Source organism: Lynx canadensis, chromosome A3, assembly GCF_007474595.2.
Source record: "Lynx canadensis isolate LIC74 chromosome A3, mLynCan4.pri.v2, whole genome shotgun sequence".
NCBI lineage: Eukaryota > Metazoa > Chordata > Mammalia > Carnivora > Felidae > Lynx > Lynx canadensis.
In genome coordinates, this window is record NC_044305.1 from 81,743,430 (window position 1) to 81,761,374 (window position 17,945).

The window sequence follows — 17,945 nt, forward strand, 5'->3', positions numbered from 1 at the left end:
GAGAGAGAAGGAAAGAGAATCCCAAGCAGGCTGTGCACTGTCAGCATAGAGCCCAATATGGGGCTTGAACTCATGAACTGCGAGATCAAGAGTCAGACGCTTAACTGACTGAGCCATCCAGGTGCACTGTGAATCAGAATTTTAAAGTTAGAAGAAAGAAAAAAAAAATTGTGTAGCACTGTGCTCTTTTTACATTAAGAGAATATATTTGGAAAGGCTAAATGATGTACCCAAAATCATACATCAGTGGTACAGCTGGGACTAGAACCCAAGTCTCTGGTTTCTAGTTCCCATTGTTTTTTGGGGGGGGGGGGGGGGCGGGGGGTTGCTCTTTTTTTCTTAATCGGTATTCTTTGTCTTTATTAACAAATGACATCCATCTACATAGAAAATCCCAATGAATTTACAAAAACAGTAATACCAATAAGTGAATTTAGCAAAATTTCAGGCTGTAAGATCAATATATAGAAATGAACTATATTTCTATATATACTAAAAACAAGTGATTAGGAACAGAAATAAAAAAACATACTATTACCAAAGCAACAAAACCATGAAATAAGGATAAATCTAAAGGTACTTAATTTTTTTTGTTTAATTTGAAGTTTTTACTTCCATTTAGTTAACATATAATGTTTTTGCTCTTTTTACTATTACCTTTTCTTCCTTAGTGCTTAGTCTCTACAGTAATCATACCTCATTGCTTAAGTTTGTTTTAAAATGCTTCATTCAGTGCTTTCTCTTTAAGAAGTCTTCCTTGGCAATGCCATTAGTTAGCTTATAATTGCCAACGTGTCCTGTTTTACTTCTGTCTTATTTCCACTAAATGTTGAGCCATGTTTTAGCACCTCATTGTTATAATATTGGCTGTGTCTTCAAAATGACCTATATCTGGATGAGAATCTAAAATGCCTAGCAAATCATTGAAATATTTCTAAGCAGCCGGTTACTTGACATCATTTAGATAAAACATGTTAATGAAAGAGCTTTGTTCCATTTAACCAGAAATTTTGTTATTGCATAAACTTGAGTATTGTCCATCCAGTCACTATTCAGTAGGACTAAAGGTTTCAATGATCTCTAAGTAAAATAATAGTTGAATCTGTTGAAATACTTACAGCTTTTTGATGGTTTCTGAGATCAGCTAAAGATCTTTTCTAAGTGTTTATCACTCTTGCAGGTAGGTTATAAACTAGATTTTCACCAGCATTATTAATTTTATTTGAAAGAATTAAAGATTCACAAGAAGTTGCAAAGATAGTATAGAGGAGATGCTTTGTACCCTTCACCAGTTTCTCTCCCTAATTACAGCTTACTAATTATAGTATAATATCAAAACCAGGAATATGACTTGATTTCAATGTGTGTGTATAGTTCTATGCCATTTTATCACATGGATAGATACGTGTAACCACCACTGCAATCAAGATATAGAACTCTTCTATCACCATAAAGAATTCTTTTAATAGCCCTCCCCACCCCCAACTATCCCTAACCCCTGGCAACTACTAATATTAGCATTTTGCTTTGTTTATACCTCCCTCCTAAATCTCCAGACCTGCTTTAGGGAAGACTAAATGCTTATAGTAACATGCTTATCATTGGTATCCCAATTATCAAGGCAATTGTATTATAATATCATGGAATTAGACTTTCAAAAATAACCAATTCATGCTCCTTTCCTACAGGGAACAAGTCTTTACACAGAAAAAAAAAAAATGAGTATAAAGTTGTAATAATATCTACCTTACAATAAAGCATAGTGGTAAGCACTACCAAAAAAAGAGACAGCAACATGTTGGTATTAAGAGTCTTCTAGAACACAGGTTATTTCAGTAACTGTTGTCAATACCACCCCAAAAATAAAAGAAGAAAGAAAACTAAGAATCCCAATTTTTTCTTGACTATTCTTAAAGCAATGATCATTTTTAAAATATTTTGTACCACCTTCCATCTCACATGTACTATTTGCTCAATTTATGTGTTTGACAATTAACAAAATCTCAAAACCTAGAATATGCAAACGAGCTCTGAGTATACTTTTAAGTACATTATTTTTAAAATTAAATTCTGATACTGATTATAAGTGATTTCTAAGAGAAGTTGATTTAATTTTTTTTATTTTAAATGTATTTCCTATTTACTGGCCCATAATTTTCTTTGTAGTTTGGGCAATTGTAAAGAACCAGAGCTCTTGGACTCTAAACTTTCTCATTTTATATATAAAGAGACCAGTTAAATTAAACCACACGTGATCATACAACTAGTTAATTAGCAGTTACTCGGTCTTGGATAACGCAGATCTCCTCCTTTTCAGTATGGTACCTTCTCTATTGCTTTAGACCATCTACTGAGAAATTTTAAGTGGCCAGTCATTTAATATTAAGTAGATCACTCCAGTGAAAAAAGTCAGTGATTTTTTTTTAATATTTGTATTATAATCTAGCCAGTAGTTTTCAACCGTAACTTGAGAATAGATTGAAATCTTGACATAGAATCAGTCCATAAGTATGTTTGAAAATATAAAAGTAATTCCATTTCTCAGTTTTTCTTAATATCAATAAGCTGTACTGTTTGTCAGTTTTTCAATTTCAGTTTGTGTTCATATTTTTAGATAATCTTCCGAAACTGTAAATTATCCCAGTTTTGTCTTTAGGTACTTCATTGCCTAATGATCTTGCTATAATAGTTTTTTGTTTTGTTTTAAGGATTCTTTACGTTGCTACAGCCTGTACTGATTAATTTTGATTTTTTGGTTTTCAACTCTAGGAGTCTCTACCACCCGTCCAGTTTGACTGGAGTAGCAGTGGCCTTACTAACCCTTTAGATGGTACGTCTCTCCGTAGAGCCTCTAGCACCAGAGCTAGAGTTAAGAAAGCTACAAAGTTCAGACAAACTTCTCTCTGCTGATTTCCTTTTTTGTTTGAACATAACTTCTTATTCTTATCTTTGGAAATTCAGGCTTTCTTTCTGAATAGTAATTGCTCAAAAAAAAAAAACAAAACAGCTATTACTATTATTAACAGTATTAATGTCCAAATTCAGGTAGCAGTAGAGGTAAAATTTTGATTTCTTTATCTTACGTAAAAAGCTTCTTTATTTTTTACAATATCTAAGTAGTTTAAATGATATTTTAGGTAGGACCAGTTCCCTTGAAATCTGTTTCTGTAGTTTTAATTTGTGGAATTTTCTTGGATGCAAAGTCTTGTGGCTAGAGGCTGCTTAAAAAAAGCACAAAGCACAATTATATAACCAAAAACAATGTGCAAATAGATCCATATTTATTGACTCAAAGTAGTTTTCAGATTTAATAATATTTTATAGAGCACTTATTATGCAAATGGAAAATGAATGATTTTCATGATCTTTTTCTAAAATTTATCTCAATGTACTAGTAGGTAGTTGTAGAAATAATTGGTTTCTCTCATGGCTTTAAGAGAAAATCCTAAAAAAGGAATAACTTATTCTAGTAATGTGGGTCTTTCAAATGTTACTTTTCCAGTGTGTTGACACCACAAATTTTAATTGGATCTTAAGATACAATTACCCTTATTCCTTACACTTCATAAGTTATTTGAGCCATTGTCTAATACACCTGTCGCTGTATCAGCTTTACCTTAGACTGGGGGTCCTAGGACATGGAAAGCATCCAATTGAATACAGTGCTGAAGGAAAGCCTGGATGCACCTTTTGCTGTTGTCTGGTGTCTTATTCAGTCAAATCATCATGCTTTTTATTAACAAACAACTTCTTTAAAAATGTATACTATTTCTGATTACTGTTTCAGAGTTAAAGGGGAACAGTACAGCTTGAGGTTGCACATCAGGGTAGGGCAGTTATGACATTCCTTCTTAATTTTAATTTAGACCAAGTTAATGTATTGGTGTGTGTCCTGAAACTGACAACTTTGTCACTTTTTAAAAATCATTAATTAGAAACCAACATTACTAACAAGGAAGATTGATTTGGGCATGTACAGTGACTTAATGTTGGGTTGAGATTAAAGTATTGTTTCCCTTTAACGGGTACACTTTCCCCTTGGTCTTTCTGGTATGGCTTCGAGTTTTGATTGAAAGAACTGAACTCCTAACTAAAACCTGACTAAGTGTTAAATTATTTACTTTGTACATGAGAAAATGTACATTGGATTAAACTGTTACTTTAGAAATGTCCTTAGTAATGAAAAACTAATACTGTACACATTGTTTTAATGTTGATTTTAAAATGTGTAATGACTACTAATTATAACCTGCATGTTCAAGTGTGTGTCTTACCCCTTTTTACACATAACCCCTCCTCCCTTGGCTTACCTTCTGTGTGGCTGCCCACCAACACGGTCACTGAATTTCAAGCTAGTGGAGGTTCCACTCTTCTGAACCTTGATTTCTTTGGGCCCGTGGATGACAGTAGCTCTAGCAGCAGCACCACAATCCCAGGTCAGCAGAGTGTTCAAACCACAATTCTAGTTTAATTACTAAAAAGCATGACCACACCACGTGACTTTCCTATAAACAAGGAAACGAGTAGATTGTATTCTAATATCTTTCTGATACTTTTCTTTTATCTGTCTATTGTTATTTCCTAGTATCTGATTATAACAACTGACTTCTGTGAAATGTGTCTTAAAGAAAGCTTTCTAAGTGTAATATTCAGAGCTGAAAGTAATTTCTAGGAGTAAAATGGCCCTAATGTCCTTAGTTAAGAGCGGGGTTTGTGGGTTTTTTTTTTTTCCTGTAAATGGAAAATGTGATATTTTATATGCTTATTTTTACAAGCATATTCTATAAAGCCATTTGAGAAAATACAGGTTTAGAGATATAAGAATATTTTAGTATACAAAGATGACTTTACGTTGTAGTGCCTGTGATAATAGAACCTTTACAAGTTCTAGCATTCAGTTAGTTGTTTATTACTGCTAAGTGTATAATTAGATTCCAAAATGTTAGTCTAGCACTTAGTTATATATAGGTCCCACATAGAACTATTCTGTAGTTTTCATGTAGCTCTTACATAGAAAGTATTCTGTTAGTTTTCCATGAAGAAAAAAATGTTACAGAAGCTAATAGTAGAAAAAAAATTGCTATGAGATATTAAAAGCTAGAAATTAAAACTTACTGGAGTGCCTGTTAAATTAATGTTCAGCCCTGCGAAGTTCAGTTTATTGACCAAAGGACTAATGTACTTTGTCATTTTCTAACTGAATAAAAGATTAAAATATAATGGCATTTTTATGTTTACATTTTATTCAATATAATTTTAATGAGTCCCTGTCATCCCGCCTTGTGATCCTGGTAATCATGCCCATTGATCACCAGACAGCTGTTGGGGTGCTATATAGATGCTGATGCCCAGAATGCATAGCGAGGATCCCTCTCCATCCCCACTAGCAGTCAGTTACACAGCCAGCCTGTTTCCTGAGAATTTGCTGGTTTTGTTCTATTCCACTTGAATATAGCACCCTCTTCCAGCAGTTTAGGAGCCATGATGGGAAATGGGGGAGACCATACAAGTCAGATAAGGGTGAGCCTGGAAGCCAGAACATCCTTCTCCAAAATCTGGTTATGGAAAACTGATCATACTGTAAGGAAGTTCTAAGGCCATTTGGTAGAATGACTGGATTTCTCAAACCTAAGCCCCTGGTTATCATTTTCGTTATTTCTGAGATTTTGTAAGCATATGAAAAACCAATCTGTGTCTGGTTTTGACTTCCAAATGATATTTTACTGTTTACTCAAGTTACTTCTAAATACATTTGAGCTATCAAATGACCTGGGTGAGCCTAATTAGCTGTTTTTAATACTTAATTGGGGGAAGAAAAGACAACCAAAAACTTGTGTATCAGTTTCCTCATTACTGTGTTCCTAAGAATGAAATACCAAGCTCCCATTTTTAATTTGCTCTCAGATTTGTTTTGTCATGAACCATACTGTAATTTACATGAGGTCGCTATTTTTGGACACCTAAAACCTGGTTTAAACTTAATTCTTCATTACATTTCAAACTCAGTTGAAAACCATCCATAACACAAATAATCTCACCATATAAAGAAGTACAGAAATCACCTGATAACCAGGCTCAGTATACACAACTTTGAGAAGAGCAAGTGGTTTCAGAAGCTTAGAGTTGTAATAGAAGTGAAATTAGCATGCTCAAATGCGGTCCTCGTTACTTTGGAACCTTTTAAATAATTTTGTTCCATATTTTCATTAGTATGCTCTAGCTGCTGTGTAAACTTGATTACTATAAATTTGCTTTGGCTTCTTTTTATTGCTATTGGGTTTTGTTAAAACTTACCATCAAGCTACAGGTATCAGCACCTTTCTCAGTATTCCATTTCACCACTTGCTTGCACTTTTTCTGACTTGTTTCTGGGAAAGTCATTTTGTCTTACTTAGCTTGCGATTATTTAATTATTTTGTGTGTGAGAATTAGGAGGTTGGCATAGAACTTGGTTGGCTAGCTTTATAGTTATTTATACTATGCCTCATTAAGGTTCTGTAAAGTAAAAAAAGAAAACAAAAAAAACAAGCAAACTCTTCCATTAAAAAAATTACTCCAATTTTTAGTGTAGAATAGTTATCTTGTTTTTGAAAAATACATAGTCCTGGTACTTTTCCCTTTTTTTTTTTTTTTTTGTGATGGTCATTGTTTTGGGCTGGGGCGGTGGGTGTTGTCTCTCTCTCTCTCTCTCTCTCTCTCTCTCTCATTTCCCACTTTATTCTTTGACAGCCAAATGTCCAGTATTTTATAAACCCAACCAAATTTTTACTACCACTTTCCTGTTGCCAGTCGAAATGCAGTTGTTTACTCTGCATTATATATTAGACATCAGCTTAAATTTTTGGTTACTTGGAATCCAACCTTTCACAGTGGAGGAAGGAGGTACTTTGGGTTCATTTGGTCCCTTACAGGCATCTACAATTATTTAGATTTTAATTGAAACCTACATACTTCTAGAAATACTAATAAAAGGCCTTGTTAAGTATATTTTGAAACTGTACCTTAATGAAATATTAAGAACTTGGGAGAGTCAACAAACATTTTCTATAGCCTTCCTCCCTTGTTGGACATGATAACTGTGGAAGCTGCTTTTGCTTGTTTGATTTCTGTAAACATCTGAGATCTGTTTTTACATCTGCTACTCATCTGCAAAGGTGGTTAATAGAAGGCAGTTCCTGATTTTTTTTTCTTACCCTTAAAATATCTTAAAAGGAGGAAACTTATAACATCAGTATTTATATTTATATGTAACTTTATCTGCTGATCTTCAGAACTTTTTAGGAATAATAAGTAAAAATTGATGAAACTGTAAGATATTCTTCCTTACAATCTGCTTTTCTCTTACTCTGAAACTACTAAACTTTTTATCTCCAGTAACTTGCTGGTACCAAAGAGAGTATAGGATTAATAGGTTTTTTATTTGAGTCTTTATTATCCAACATTCAGCCTGAATCAAAAATATCTAATTGTTCTTTTCAGTGTTTTTATAGTCATTGTTATTTAATATAAATCTGTATTCAAGGGAAATATAAAAATATATGTGCATATTTTAGTGAAGTCAGATGGAGAATTTTTATAGACTTTTATAATCTCTCTGACCTCATCTTTATTTTGAATTATTTAAACAAGATCAGATATGAGACCATAGAAATATAATTAACCCTTGAGACAGTTTTCATTTTGTTTAAAAGTTGTGCTTTTATTATATTTTTCTGGGAATATTTAACCCTCCTTCTTACCTGAAGAAAAAACAATGTGGTATATAATTTATCATTAGTAATAATTTGATGCTTTGAGTAATGCTTCATGTCCTCATGGTCAGAATATATTTAACTGAGTCATTTAGCATGTTTGAGACTTCCTGTTAGCTTCCAAATCTTTTGGTGAGGAGTAAAGTTATGGAGAAAAGATGGTTGGAGAGGGAGAGGGAAGTTCCAAAATGAGGTTAATCAGTACATTTGAACATTGAAATGTCATGTAACAAACGTGAACTCTATGAAACATGGATAACTTTTATCGCTAACTAATCTAAAATTGAGGGAGTTTTCCATAGCAGACAGAAATTTTAGAAATAATTGCGTGATAGCCACTACCTAAATGTTAGATTAAGGCTAAAGTACTTTCCTACTTCATAAAAACTCTGAAACATGGAATCTCTAATGTAAAAAATAAATTCAGTACTACAGTAGTCTAAAGATGTGCTATGCTTGGAAAAGACTCAGATGTTTACAGAATAATTGCCTTTTGCATCTTGGACTGTAGCTAATTGAGTAACCTATTGCAGCTTGCCATCACTGACTATCATTTTATACTATAAGGTGTGGATCCAGAGTTGTATGAGTTAACAACTTCTAAGCTGGAAATCTCCACCTCAAGCCTCAAAGTGACTGATGCATTTGCAAGACTCATGTCCACAGTAGAGAAGACAAGCACATCTACCAGGTAAACAGCTAGGGTTCATTACACCCTATTTTGAATTCCGTGTTTAACAAAACTGCCTAAATGGGAAAGCGAATAAGTTGACAGTATTTCAATATTAAATGTGTATTAAAATTCGTGTTGTATTTATAAAAATCAATAGATGCCTAATTCCAGAAAACAGTTATCAAACTATGTTTAATATGAACTTTATTAGAGCAGAGCTATTTCATAAGAGGCTGGAAAGGGCTGACAGATATGTTTTTCTCTTTTTTACTCCACCCTCCAAACTTCAGAGAGGAGAATTCTGATTAAGTATTGAGACCATAAGCCATTGTAGAAACAGTCCCTCTTTCTCTTCATAACCATTGAGATGATCGTCTGTGGGAACCCACTTTCACACTCCCAGAGTCATGTAGGTTCATCTTTTGAGTCCTGGCTTAAGATGGAGTAGGCGATGCTACTATTTTATTTTCTTCGTTTTTGCTGATATGCAGCACCTCTGATTTGGGATGTGAAGGCTTGCTTTGCCAGGCTTTCTGGGAGGCCAGGGGTGTGGCCTTTAGAAAAGCAGTTCTCTCTCCGTGTCGGAACCAGATAGAAGGATTGTCACTTGGGCCTTGTGTTTAGGATTCAGGAAACCTTTAGGTTTACACAATTTAGCGCTGGAATAATAAGCCATTGCTTTGACATGTGAGCCATAAGAATAGGCCAGTTCCTAATAAGAAGTAGTCATTGCAAACCAGGAAATCACTACTGCAAGAGCAAATTCTGGTTGATAGGCCTACTGACTCTGCTGTCCCAAATCCATTCTTCATCAGCATCTTCAAGTGGAAATCTTTATCTGTTAGCTGCCCACTTTGGCAGAAGTATTATAGCCCTTAGTCCTAAATAAAAACATTCCTCTTGTCAGGTTCAGATTTATCTTTTGAATCAGTTCTTCTATAGAAAAGCATCCATTTAAAAAAGCCTTTTTGGGGGGTTCTTGGGTGGCTCAGTCTGTTAAGCATCTGACTCTTGATTTCAGCTCAGGTCATGATCTAAAGGTCATGAGATTGAGCCTTGCATCAGGCTCCCCACCCAGCATGGAGATTCTGTCTGTCTCCTCTCTACTGCTTACTCTAAAAAAAAAAAAAAAATATATATATATATACACACACACACACACACACACACACATATGTATATACACCCATATATATATGTGTGTGTGTGTGTGTATATATCTTTTTTTCTTGTGAATAATAAATGCTTACCTGTCTTAAAACTTTGGCTTGAGTTTATCACATTGCCTTTCAAACTGTATTTTGTGCTTAAATATCCATTCATTCAATAGATATTTTATATTACTGATATTTATAATTATATAAGAGCGTTAGTATAATTGCGGATACCCTTAGCTTTTCCCTAAAATAAACTTAACAGCATGCACGCACATTTCCTTTCATCCACAGATTTTCTCTATTCTCATTGTTCCTATTTCTTTGTAGTAATGCCCCCTGACACTGTTAAAGCCTCCTGTTAAGTAAACCTACTTGTAAATGAAGCCTCTCTGGATTCTTTTTGCTTACTTTCTAATTTTTTCTTTTCTCAAAGCATATTTACAAGTCAAAATTCTTCTCATACAAATCTCGTCCATTATTTCTTCTATATATGTTAGCCAAATGCTACCTTTGACTTAAAAAAAAAAACTACTGATGCTTTTATTGTTTGGGCTTTCCCCTGCTTATTTTTAGGACAGTCTTTTCTAAGGACAGTCCTGTTTCCTTACCTTTTTTTCCTCTGCAATCTCACTGAATGAACTATAGTAGAGTCCCAGTGATCAGAATTCTGTCTTCGTGCCATTAGGAGGAGCTCTAAACCACATTTTTAACTTGCTTGCTCTTCTTTTTAACTCACCCTTGAAACATCCCTTGTACACCAGGGAACTTTTTTAACTCTTATTACTTTTAAGAAGTTATTTTCATTATTTCCCTTATTCTGTACCATTATGGAATGAACTAAAACTATTGTGTGTATCCTAAGGTTAGTGTTGTAACATTGAGAGCATTGAATTGCTCTCTAGTATCTATCCAGCTTCATGTTTAATACACAACAAATTGAGAGGTGCCTGGGTGGCTCAGTCAGTTAAGCATCCAATTTTGGCTCAGGTCATGATTTTGTGGTTCATAGGTTCGAGTCCCGTCCCCCCCCCCGCCCCCCGCCCCGTCTGTGCTAACAGCTCAGAGCCTGGAGCCTGCTTCAGATTCTATGTCTCCCTCTCTCTCTGCCCCTTCCCCGCTTGCTGTCTGTCTGTCAGTCAAAAATAAATAAACATTAAAAAAAAATTTCAACAACAAATTGAGAAAAAAATGAGTTGCCAGCTTTGTATTCCTCAACTTTGAGGATTTAGTTATTTGAAAATGGTAGGAAATGCAAATATTGACAAGTCTTACAATTAGAAGGTAATCCTGTAAGCTGTCCTTATGAATGATTCCCAGTTGTACAGGGAAAAGAAAAGGGGATGGCAGGTATCATTTCAGAAAATTTCGGAGTCTTTGTTGTTTTACGTTTTGTTTTTCTTTTTGTTTTTGAATAAAATAAACTACAGGAAGTAAAGCTCAGCAAAACCTTCTTGGCTATTGACAGTACACAGAAGATAGAGTGACTATAAGGCACGAGAGGGTTAAGAGACTGTGGTACATGTAGAGGAATTTGATGTGTAACAAACAGCATTCTCTTTTTTAAGTGGTTTTGCATATGTAAGAAAAAAATGACTTTTCACTTTTTAAAGAAATACGAGTTCTTAGTTTTAAAACAGTTCCATCTTCTTGTTCACCTTTTCTAGTATAGAGAAGAATTTCTTCCTTATCTGAATCAGTGGGTGGCCACCTAGTTAGTAGCCACAGACCTCTAACTCAGGTTTATAGAAGCCAAACTAGTTGCCAAAAGGGGTACATACATCTTTTTTCTTTTTAATCTTTTAATTGAGATAGCCACATACCATAAAATCCATTGGTTTTTAGTGTGTTCACAGCATTGCACAACCGTTGCCACTAATTCCAGAACATATTTTTCACCCCAGAGAGAAACTCCATGCTCATTAGCAGTTACTCCCTATCTGCCACTTTTCCCAGCCCCTGACATCCACTAATCTGCCTTCTGTCTCCAGGAATTTGCCTATTCTGATTCTTTCGTATAAATGGACTCCTATAGTATGTGACATTTTGTATCTGGTTGCTTTCATTGAACATGTTTTCAAGTTCAGCCATGCTGTTGTGTGTATCAGTACTTTTCATTCCTTTTTATAGCTGCATAATATTCCTTTGATTACACCACATTTTCTTTATCCATTAATCAATTGATAGATACTTGGGCTGTTTCACTTTTCAACTATTCTGAGTAATGCTGCTGTGAGCATTCATGTCCAAGTTCTAGTGTGGACAGATGTTTTCAATTTTCTTGGGAGTGGAACTGCCAAGTCATATGTTTAACTTTTTGAGGAACTGCCGAACTATCTTCCGTAGTAGTGGCACCATCTTACATTCCTTCCGGTAATATACAAGAATTCTAGTTTTGCTGCATTCTCACTGACTTTGTGATGATAGCTATCCCAGAAACCATTGCCTACTTCAAGGTCCAAAAGATTTATACCTAGGGTTTTTTCTGAGTTTTGTACCTTCAACTCTTAACATTTGGGCCTTCGATTCATTTTGATTTAATATTTGAATGTGGTGTGAGATAGGAGTCCAGCTTCATTCTTTTAGATGTGGATAGCCCATATTGATGAAAAGACTGTTTTTCACCCTATTGATGGTCTTGGCACCCTTGTTGAGTTTGTTTCTAGACTCTCAGTTGCATTCCACTGACAAAAGGATAAATCTTAGCTAAAGAATATAAATCAAAATTAGGTCACTGCTTTTGGACTTGAAAAATGTTCGTGATACAACTTTTATTTTCAAATTCTCAAGCATTTTCTTCCTATATGCTAAAAAAAAAAAACTAGATCACATCAATGCACATTGAGTACAGATGAATACACAGACTATGAACTCTGTAAACTTTGTTCAATTTCCTGTTGCCTCCGAGGAGTGCCTCTGAAGTAAGGCTATTGGTAAAAAGCCTGGAGTCATCTTTACCAAGCATTTCTTGTGTGGAAGCTTCTACTTTGCTTTCCTTTCCCACTCCCCAACTGCACTCCACAAAGGAGAAAGTCCGTTTAGGTATAATTTTATCTGTTCCTGTTTTTGACAACCATTTATCGTTACAGCAGCAGTAAGGTAGATTATATAGAAAGTTAGAAAATGCATACAAAAAGTTAAAACTTAGTTTCACATTCTTACCACTCAGGTCGGTATAACTCCTTCTTTCAGATAGTGTATTCTTTCAGATAATTTTCTATGGAAACATATACGTATGTGTGGTGTTTTAACCAAAAGTAAGTTTTGTAGTCCATACTGAATTGAACTTACCCTTGCAGTCTGTGGTCTCCATCTGTCCACTTCATATTTTTATTCCATATGATACCAAGGCTATATTCAGATATCCCCTCAATTGAATATTGGTTTTAACAAAGCAGAGAATGATTGTACCTGGCCATTATGGCTCCCAAATCTCCTTTAATATGGTTTATCTGGGGTGCCTGGGTGGCGCAGTCGGTTAAGCGTCCGACTTCAGCCAGGTCACGATCTCGCGGTCCGGGAGTTCGAGCCCCGCGTCAGGCTCTGGGCTGATGGCTCAGAGCCTGGAGCCTATTTCCGATTCTGTGTCTCCCTCTCTCTCTGCCCCTCCCCCGTTCATGCTCTGTCTCTCTCTGTCCCAAAAATAAATAAACGTTGAAAAAAAAAAATTAAAAAAAAAAATATATGGTTTATCTACCACCATGCCTTTTGTTTTCAGTTTTAACACTAGCTTATTAAAAAGATCAGTCTAGGTGTCCTGTAGAATGTCTCAACTTCTGGATTTTATCTGTTGGCTTCCTTCGAGTAGTATTTAATATCTTTCTCTATTCCCCTTATTTCCTGTAAGCTTTAGAAATTATATCCACAAATTATTATATTATACTATATAAACTCAGGTAAAGCGTTTGACTGGTAAACGGCACAGGTGTTGAACCACATCAGAAGATGCGTAATATCTAGTTGACTCCATCATTAGTGATGCTAAGATTGAGTGTTGGTGAGAGGCTGGCCTTTTCCATTATGCACTTCCAGTCTTTCACTTTGAGACTAAAAATAACTATCCGGGGGGTGGGGTGCACCTGGGTGCTCAGTCAGTTGAGCGTCCAACTCTTGATTTCAGTTCAGATCATGATCTCGCAGTTGTGGGATCGAGCCCCATGTCAGGCTCTGCACTGGGTGTAGAGCCTGCTTGGGATTCTCTCTCTCCCTCTCTCTGCCACTCCCACTCACACACACACTCTCAAAATAAATTAACATTTAAAAAAAATGAACTATCTGGTTTTTCTTCACCAGATACCCACCTAAGAATTTTGCTGTCGTTTAAATGCAATTAAAAATGTAGATTTGGGGGCACCTGGGTGGTTCAGTCAGTTAAGCATCAGATTTTGGCTCATGTCATGATCTCACCATCGGTGAGTTCAAGCCCCACATTGGGCTCTGTGCTGACAGCTCAGAGCCTGGAACCCACTTCGTGCTGTGTCTCCCTCCCTCTCAGCACCTCTCCCGCTCATACTCTTTCTCTCCTTCAAAAATAGACATTTTTTAAAAGTGTAGATTTTAATCAGAAAATACCAGATTGCTATTCCATTCTTCTGAGAAACCCTAGAACTGAGTATTGGTTGATTTGATGGTTTCAGTGTGCCTGAAGCTCGACCCCCTATTGAAGAACTTTGGTCCTAAAATTCTGATGTTTGATTTTTCAGTCATTCTATTAAGTCTTTTAATTTCAGCCTGATTTCAAAAGTGATTAACAGAAAAGTCTAGGTATGAAATAAAGGCCTATGTCTATCTTTCTGGTCTTGCTTCATCTCCTGACTTCTGTTCCCCATCCCAAAGAACATATTTAGGTGGAAGAAATAACTTGTGTCACACCTAATATGGTACCAACTATCCTTTACCATAAAAGAAAATTGGGCTTTTTAGAGTCAACAATTTAAAAATAAACTTTGGCCTAAAATTAATATCTGTATGACTACAACTATTCTTTCAATATATTTAATGTCCTGGAAAAAATAAAGGTTGGCTTACAATCATGTGCTCAATTTGAGCCACGTTTGAGGCTCACTTGATATTTCTGCACCTCACCAGCTGGGAGGCCCCGGGTCAAAAAGAGTTCTTCCTGTGTTAGGCACTAACCCTCTCACCTCTAGTAGCAGGGGTCAGTGTAATAAAATGTCCTCCATCTACAGAACCCATAGGATTTGGGGATTCCCCCTCTCCCCAAGTATGTCCTGCCATTCTCCACGTCTGTGGAGTATGTCCATTGTCCACGTCCACAACTGGCTCCCGTGCTGCTTTGGGACCTGCTCTGTCTGTCCCGGTGGGGCCGAAACTGGGTGTTTTTGAGGTGAAGGCTTTCTCTCCTGGAATTCCCCATGGGGGATTAAGAAAGCCTGAGGTTAAAATGACTTACAAGGTCTTGTGCCAGACATACTTTGTTTTATGTTTGAAGTAATTTTGGTAGTTTCGCAGGGGGTCAGGGGGAAATCCAGTTGGGTGAAGTTTTATTAGGGCTCTGGCATTATATTTCAGCTTAGTAACATTTTAAAAGGGTGCCTGGGCAGTAGATGCTTCCAGCCTTAAGCAAATCTGTGGGCCGTGCGTAGGTCCGTGTGAATATCTACAGGGACGTGCCTGGCTGCAATGGGCATACATAAGAAGGACGTACGTCTTTGTGAGCGACTCAGCAGCTGGCGGAGGAAGCACACAGCACAAAGCTGTTAGGAAGTTCGGGACCTGATAGAGGAAGTCCCCACAGATCGCTGTCTGCCTTGGGAGTGGATTTTCTCCCATTTGACCTACAGCAAAGTCACATCAACACACTTCTCTGTTTTCATTTGTCAATAGGAAACCGAAAAGAGAAGAGCACCTAAGTGAAGAAGCCATCAAGGTGATCGCTAGCCTTCCTGACTTAACATTCATGCATGCCAAGGTGTTGATGTTCCCAGCCACGTTAACACCTTCCACAAGGTCCCAAGAGAAAGCAGACTGATAACCGATGTGAATTGGACACTTTCAATTGCTTTTCCTTTCCTCCAGCCCTTCCCTACCATCAAAAGCATACCTGCTCTAATTAAAAAAAAAAAAAAAAAAAAAAAGTTCAGCTGATTTGTTGGTAAGCCGCACTAGAAAGGTATACATAGTAATGTATATTTATTTACATACTGAAGTCCTAAATTTATATTAGAAAAAATGTAAATAATCGGGGGTGAACATTTTTGAAGATTTATTCTTTTTGTGTTGCTGGGGTGTATACATTTATGTCTTTGTGAAATACACTGGTGGTGTCCTTCTTACAAAACTTTTGAAATAAAAAAAAATTAAAAACTCAAATCTCCACTGTCTGTGAAATCCCCTTCAGTCTTTTCAGATTGCATTGAATGTTCTATTAATTTTTCATATCATACGTTGAATTACTTTTGCTATCATAAATAAGCTCCAAAGTCTCCATTTAATTTTTTTTTTTTTTTTTTTTTTTCAATTTTACGTGTGGTGGGTTTGTTTCAGATCTGGCTTTTGTTAACATTTTTGCGCTTTTTTTTTTTTTTTTAATCTTTTCAGTCTGGCATATTGCTATTTGACCTTTTGCGAGGTACTTAATTGATTGCTGTTTTGTTGTAGGGTATGGATCATTGTCAGAACTTGATTGGAGGGGTTTAAAGAGATTGTGTCTGTTTTAAATCAGTTTGGTTTGGAGAAGGACCAAATTATATGAATGTCTTAAAATGAAATTTACTTGTTTTAATGATTTTTTTTTTGTTTTATCGTACCACTATTTTTTGAGGATTTTGCACAGTGTAAAATGACATAATCATAGATTGCTATGGTTTAGGCTGTATATACAGTAAAAACTATGGGTTTTAAATGTTTGGGGAAATTCCTATGGAAAAAAGAAAGACATGTAGAGGAACCTCTGACAAGGTGAATGTGCATGCCCAGGTCTTTTGAGATTTCAGTGTGTAAATTTCCTTTTAGCTTACACAAAAATAAAATAATTTAAAAGAAATTTAGCATTGTGTTTTTGTACTTTGGTATCTGAGGGAAAATGTAATGAGTTTGGATATGAAATTTTATTCCATCTTAATGTATTTCAATCCAGAGGAAATCATTTGGTAGGGCTTCCGCTTTTTGAAACCAGAAGGAATTAGAATCTGGCCCACAGGAACTGGGTCATACTAAGCTGAGCTGTTTTTATGTAGAACATGAGATCATAAAAGAAATTCCCATGATTCACTATAATATATCTTCAACAGAATTGGCAAGGTTAAATAAGGATTTATAGGGAATTTTTTTCTTTTCTAGGAAATACACGCTTGATGATGATGTGAGCAGAAAATTCCTAAAACGTTATTTTTAAATACTGTTATTAGATATTGCTCCCACAGAGTCACATGACATATTTCATTAGAAACAGGCAGGCAGCCCGACCCCAATTGTACCTCGTGTGCTGTAGGAATGTTCCGTGGGACCCTGTGCCCCTCCCTCGATGACAGACTTGGGTGCTGCCAGTTTATCACAAAGGCTGTCGGAACCGTCGGTGAGTATGACGGAAGTGTGGCCTGGGGTAGCTGTGCCTATCCAGTCCATCTCCCACCATGCATCCAACCTTGGGGTTTCTTTGTGTTTTGTTTTTTGTCTGTCTTTTCAGAGAAGGCTTTGTTTCAGAATAGGCACAAGTCTTTTGCCCGGTGGCCCTTCTGAATGGAAGGGTAACAATATTCCTCAGCAGAACTTCGTATGTGTCAGTGATTGAAGCCTAAAAGCCCTAAAGGGCCGCTTCTACAGTACATTGCAACTACCCTGTACTGGCAACCTTCACCAACATTAAGTTCACGGCCCGTTTATTAGCTGCGCCACTGTGAGAGTCAATCGACTTGTCTTAGCCTTCATTTAAAAATGGGAATGATAGGGGCGCCTGGGTGCCTCAGTCGGTCGAGTGTTCAAGTTCAGCTCAGGTCATGATCTCACCGTTTGTGGGTTCGAGCCCTATGTCGGGCTTTGGCTGACAGCCTAGAGCCTGCTTGGGATTCTCTGTCTCCCTCTCTTTCTGCCCTTCTCCTCCTCATGCTGTCTCTCAAAAATGAAAAAAATTTTTTAAAAATGTGTTTTTTTTAATAGGAATTATACTACCTTCCTGTGGGGTTGTTGTATTAAATAGTAAAATGTGTCACATGAGGATAGAATCAGTAAGTGAATGTAGAGTTAGCAAAACCCGTGATGGCTGGAGTCCCCATAGATTCAAGAAGCAATCACAGGAGAAAGGATCATGGAAAATAACAAGTTATTGCATTATTTAGAAAAAAGGGGCAGGGGCCCCTGGGTGGCCCAGTCGGTTGGGCGTCTGACTTCAGCTCAGGTCATGATCTC

At 36.4% G+C, this 17,945-nt stretch overlaps 1 protein-coding gene across 5 annotated transcripts in view; it reads left to right on the forward strand.

Annotated features, from left to right (window-relative positions):
• The window catches only part of AFTPH (aftiphilin), a 67,144-nt gene extending 50,560 nt beyond the window's left edge, over positions 1 to 16,584 (forward strand). For 3 of the 5 annotated variants that reach the window (XM_030310701.1, XM_030310704.1, XM_030310702.1), the window contains 4 exons: positions 2,770 to 2,830; positions 4,353 to 4,436; positions 8,319 to 8,442; positions 15,426 to 16,584. In XM_030310701.1, the coding sequence (XP_030166561.1) occupies positions 2,770 to 2,830; positions 4,353 to 4,436; positions 8,319 to 8,442; positions 15,426 to 15,570 (414 nt within the window). In that variant the 3' untranslated portion in view covers positions 15,571 to 16,584. The remainder of the gene's footprint in view (positions 1 to 2,769; positions 2,831 to 4,352; positions 4,437 to 8,318; positions 8,443 to 15,425) is intronic. The other 2 variants (XM_032592653.1, XM_030310703.2) reach the window with 1 other exon arrangement.
• Positions 16,585 to 17,945: the final 1,361 nt, after the last annotated feature.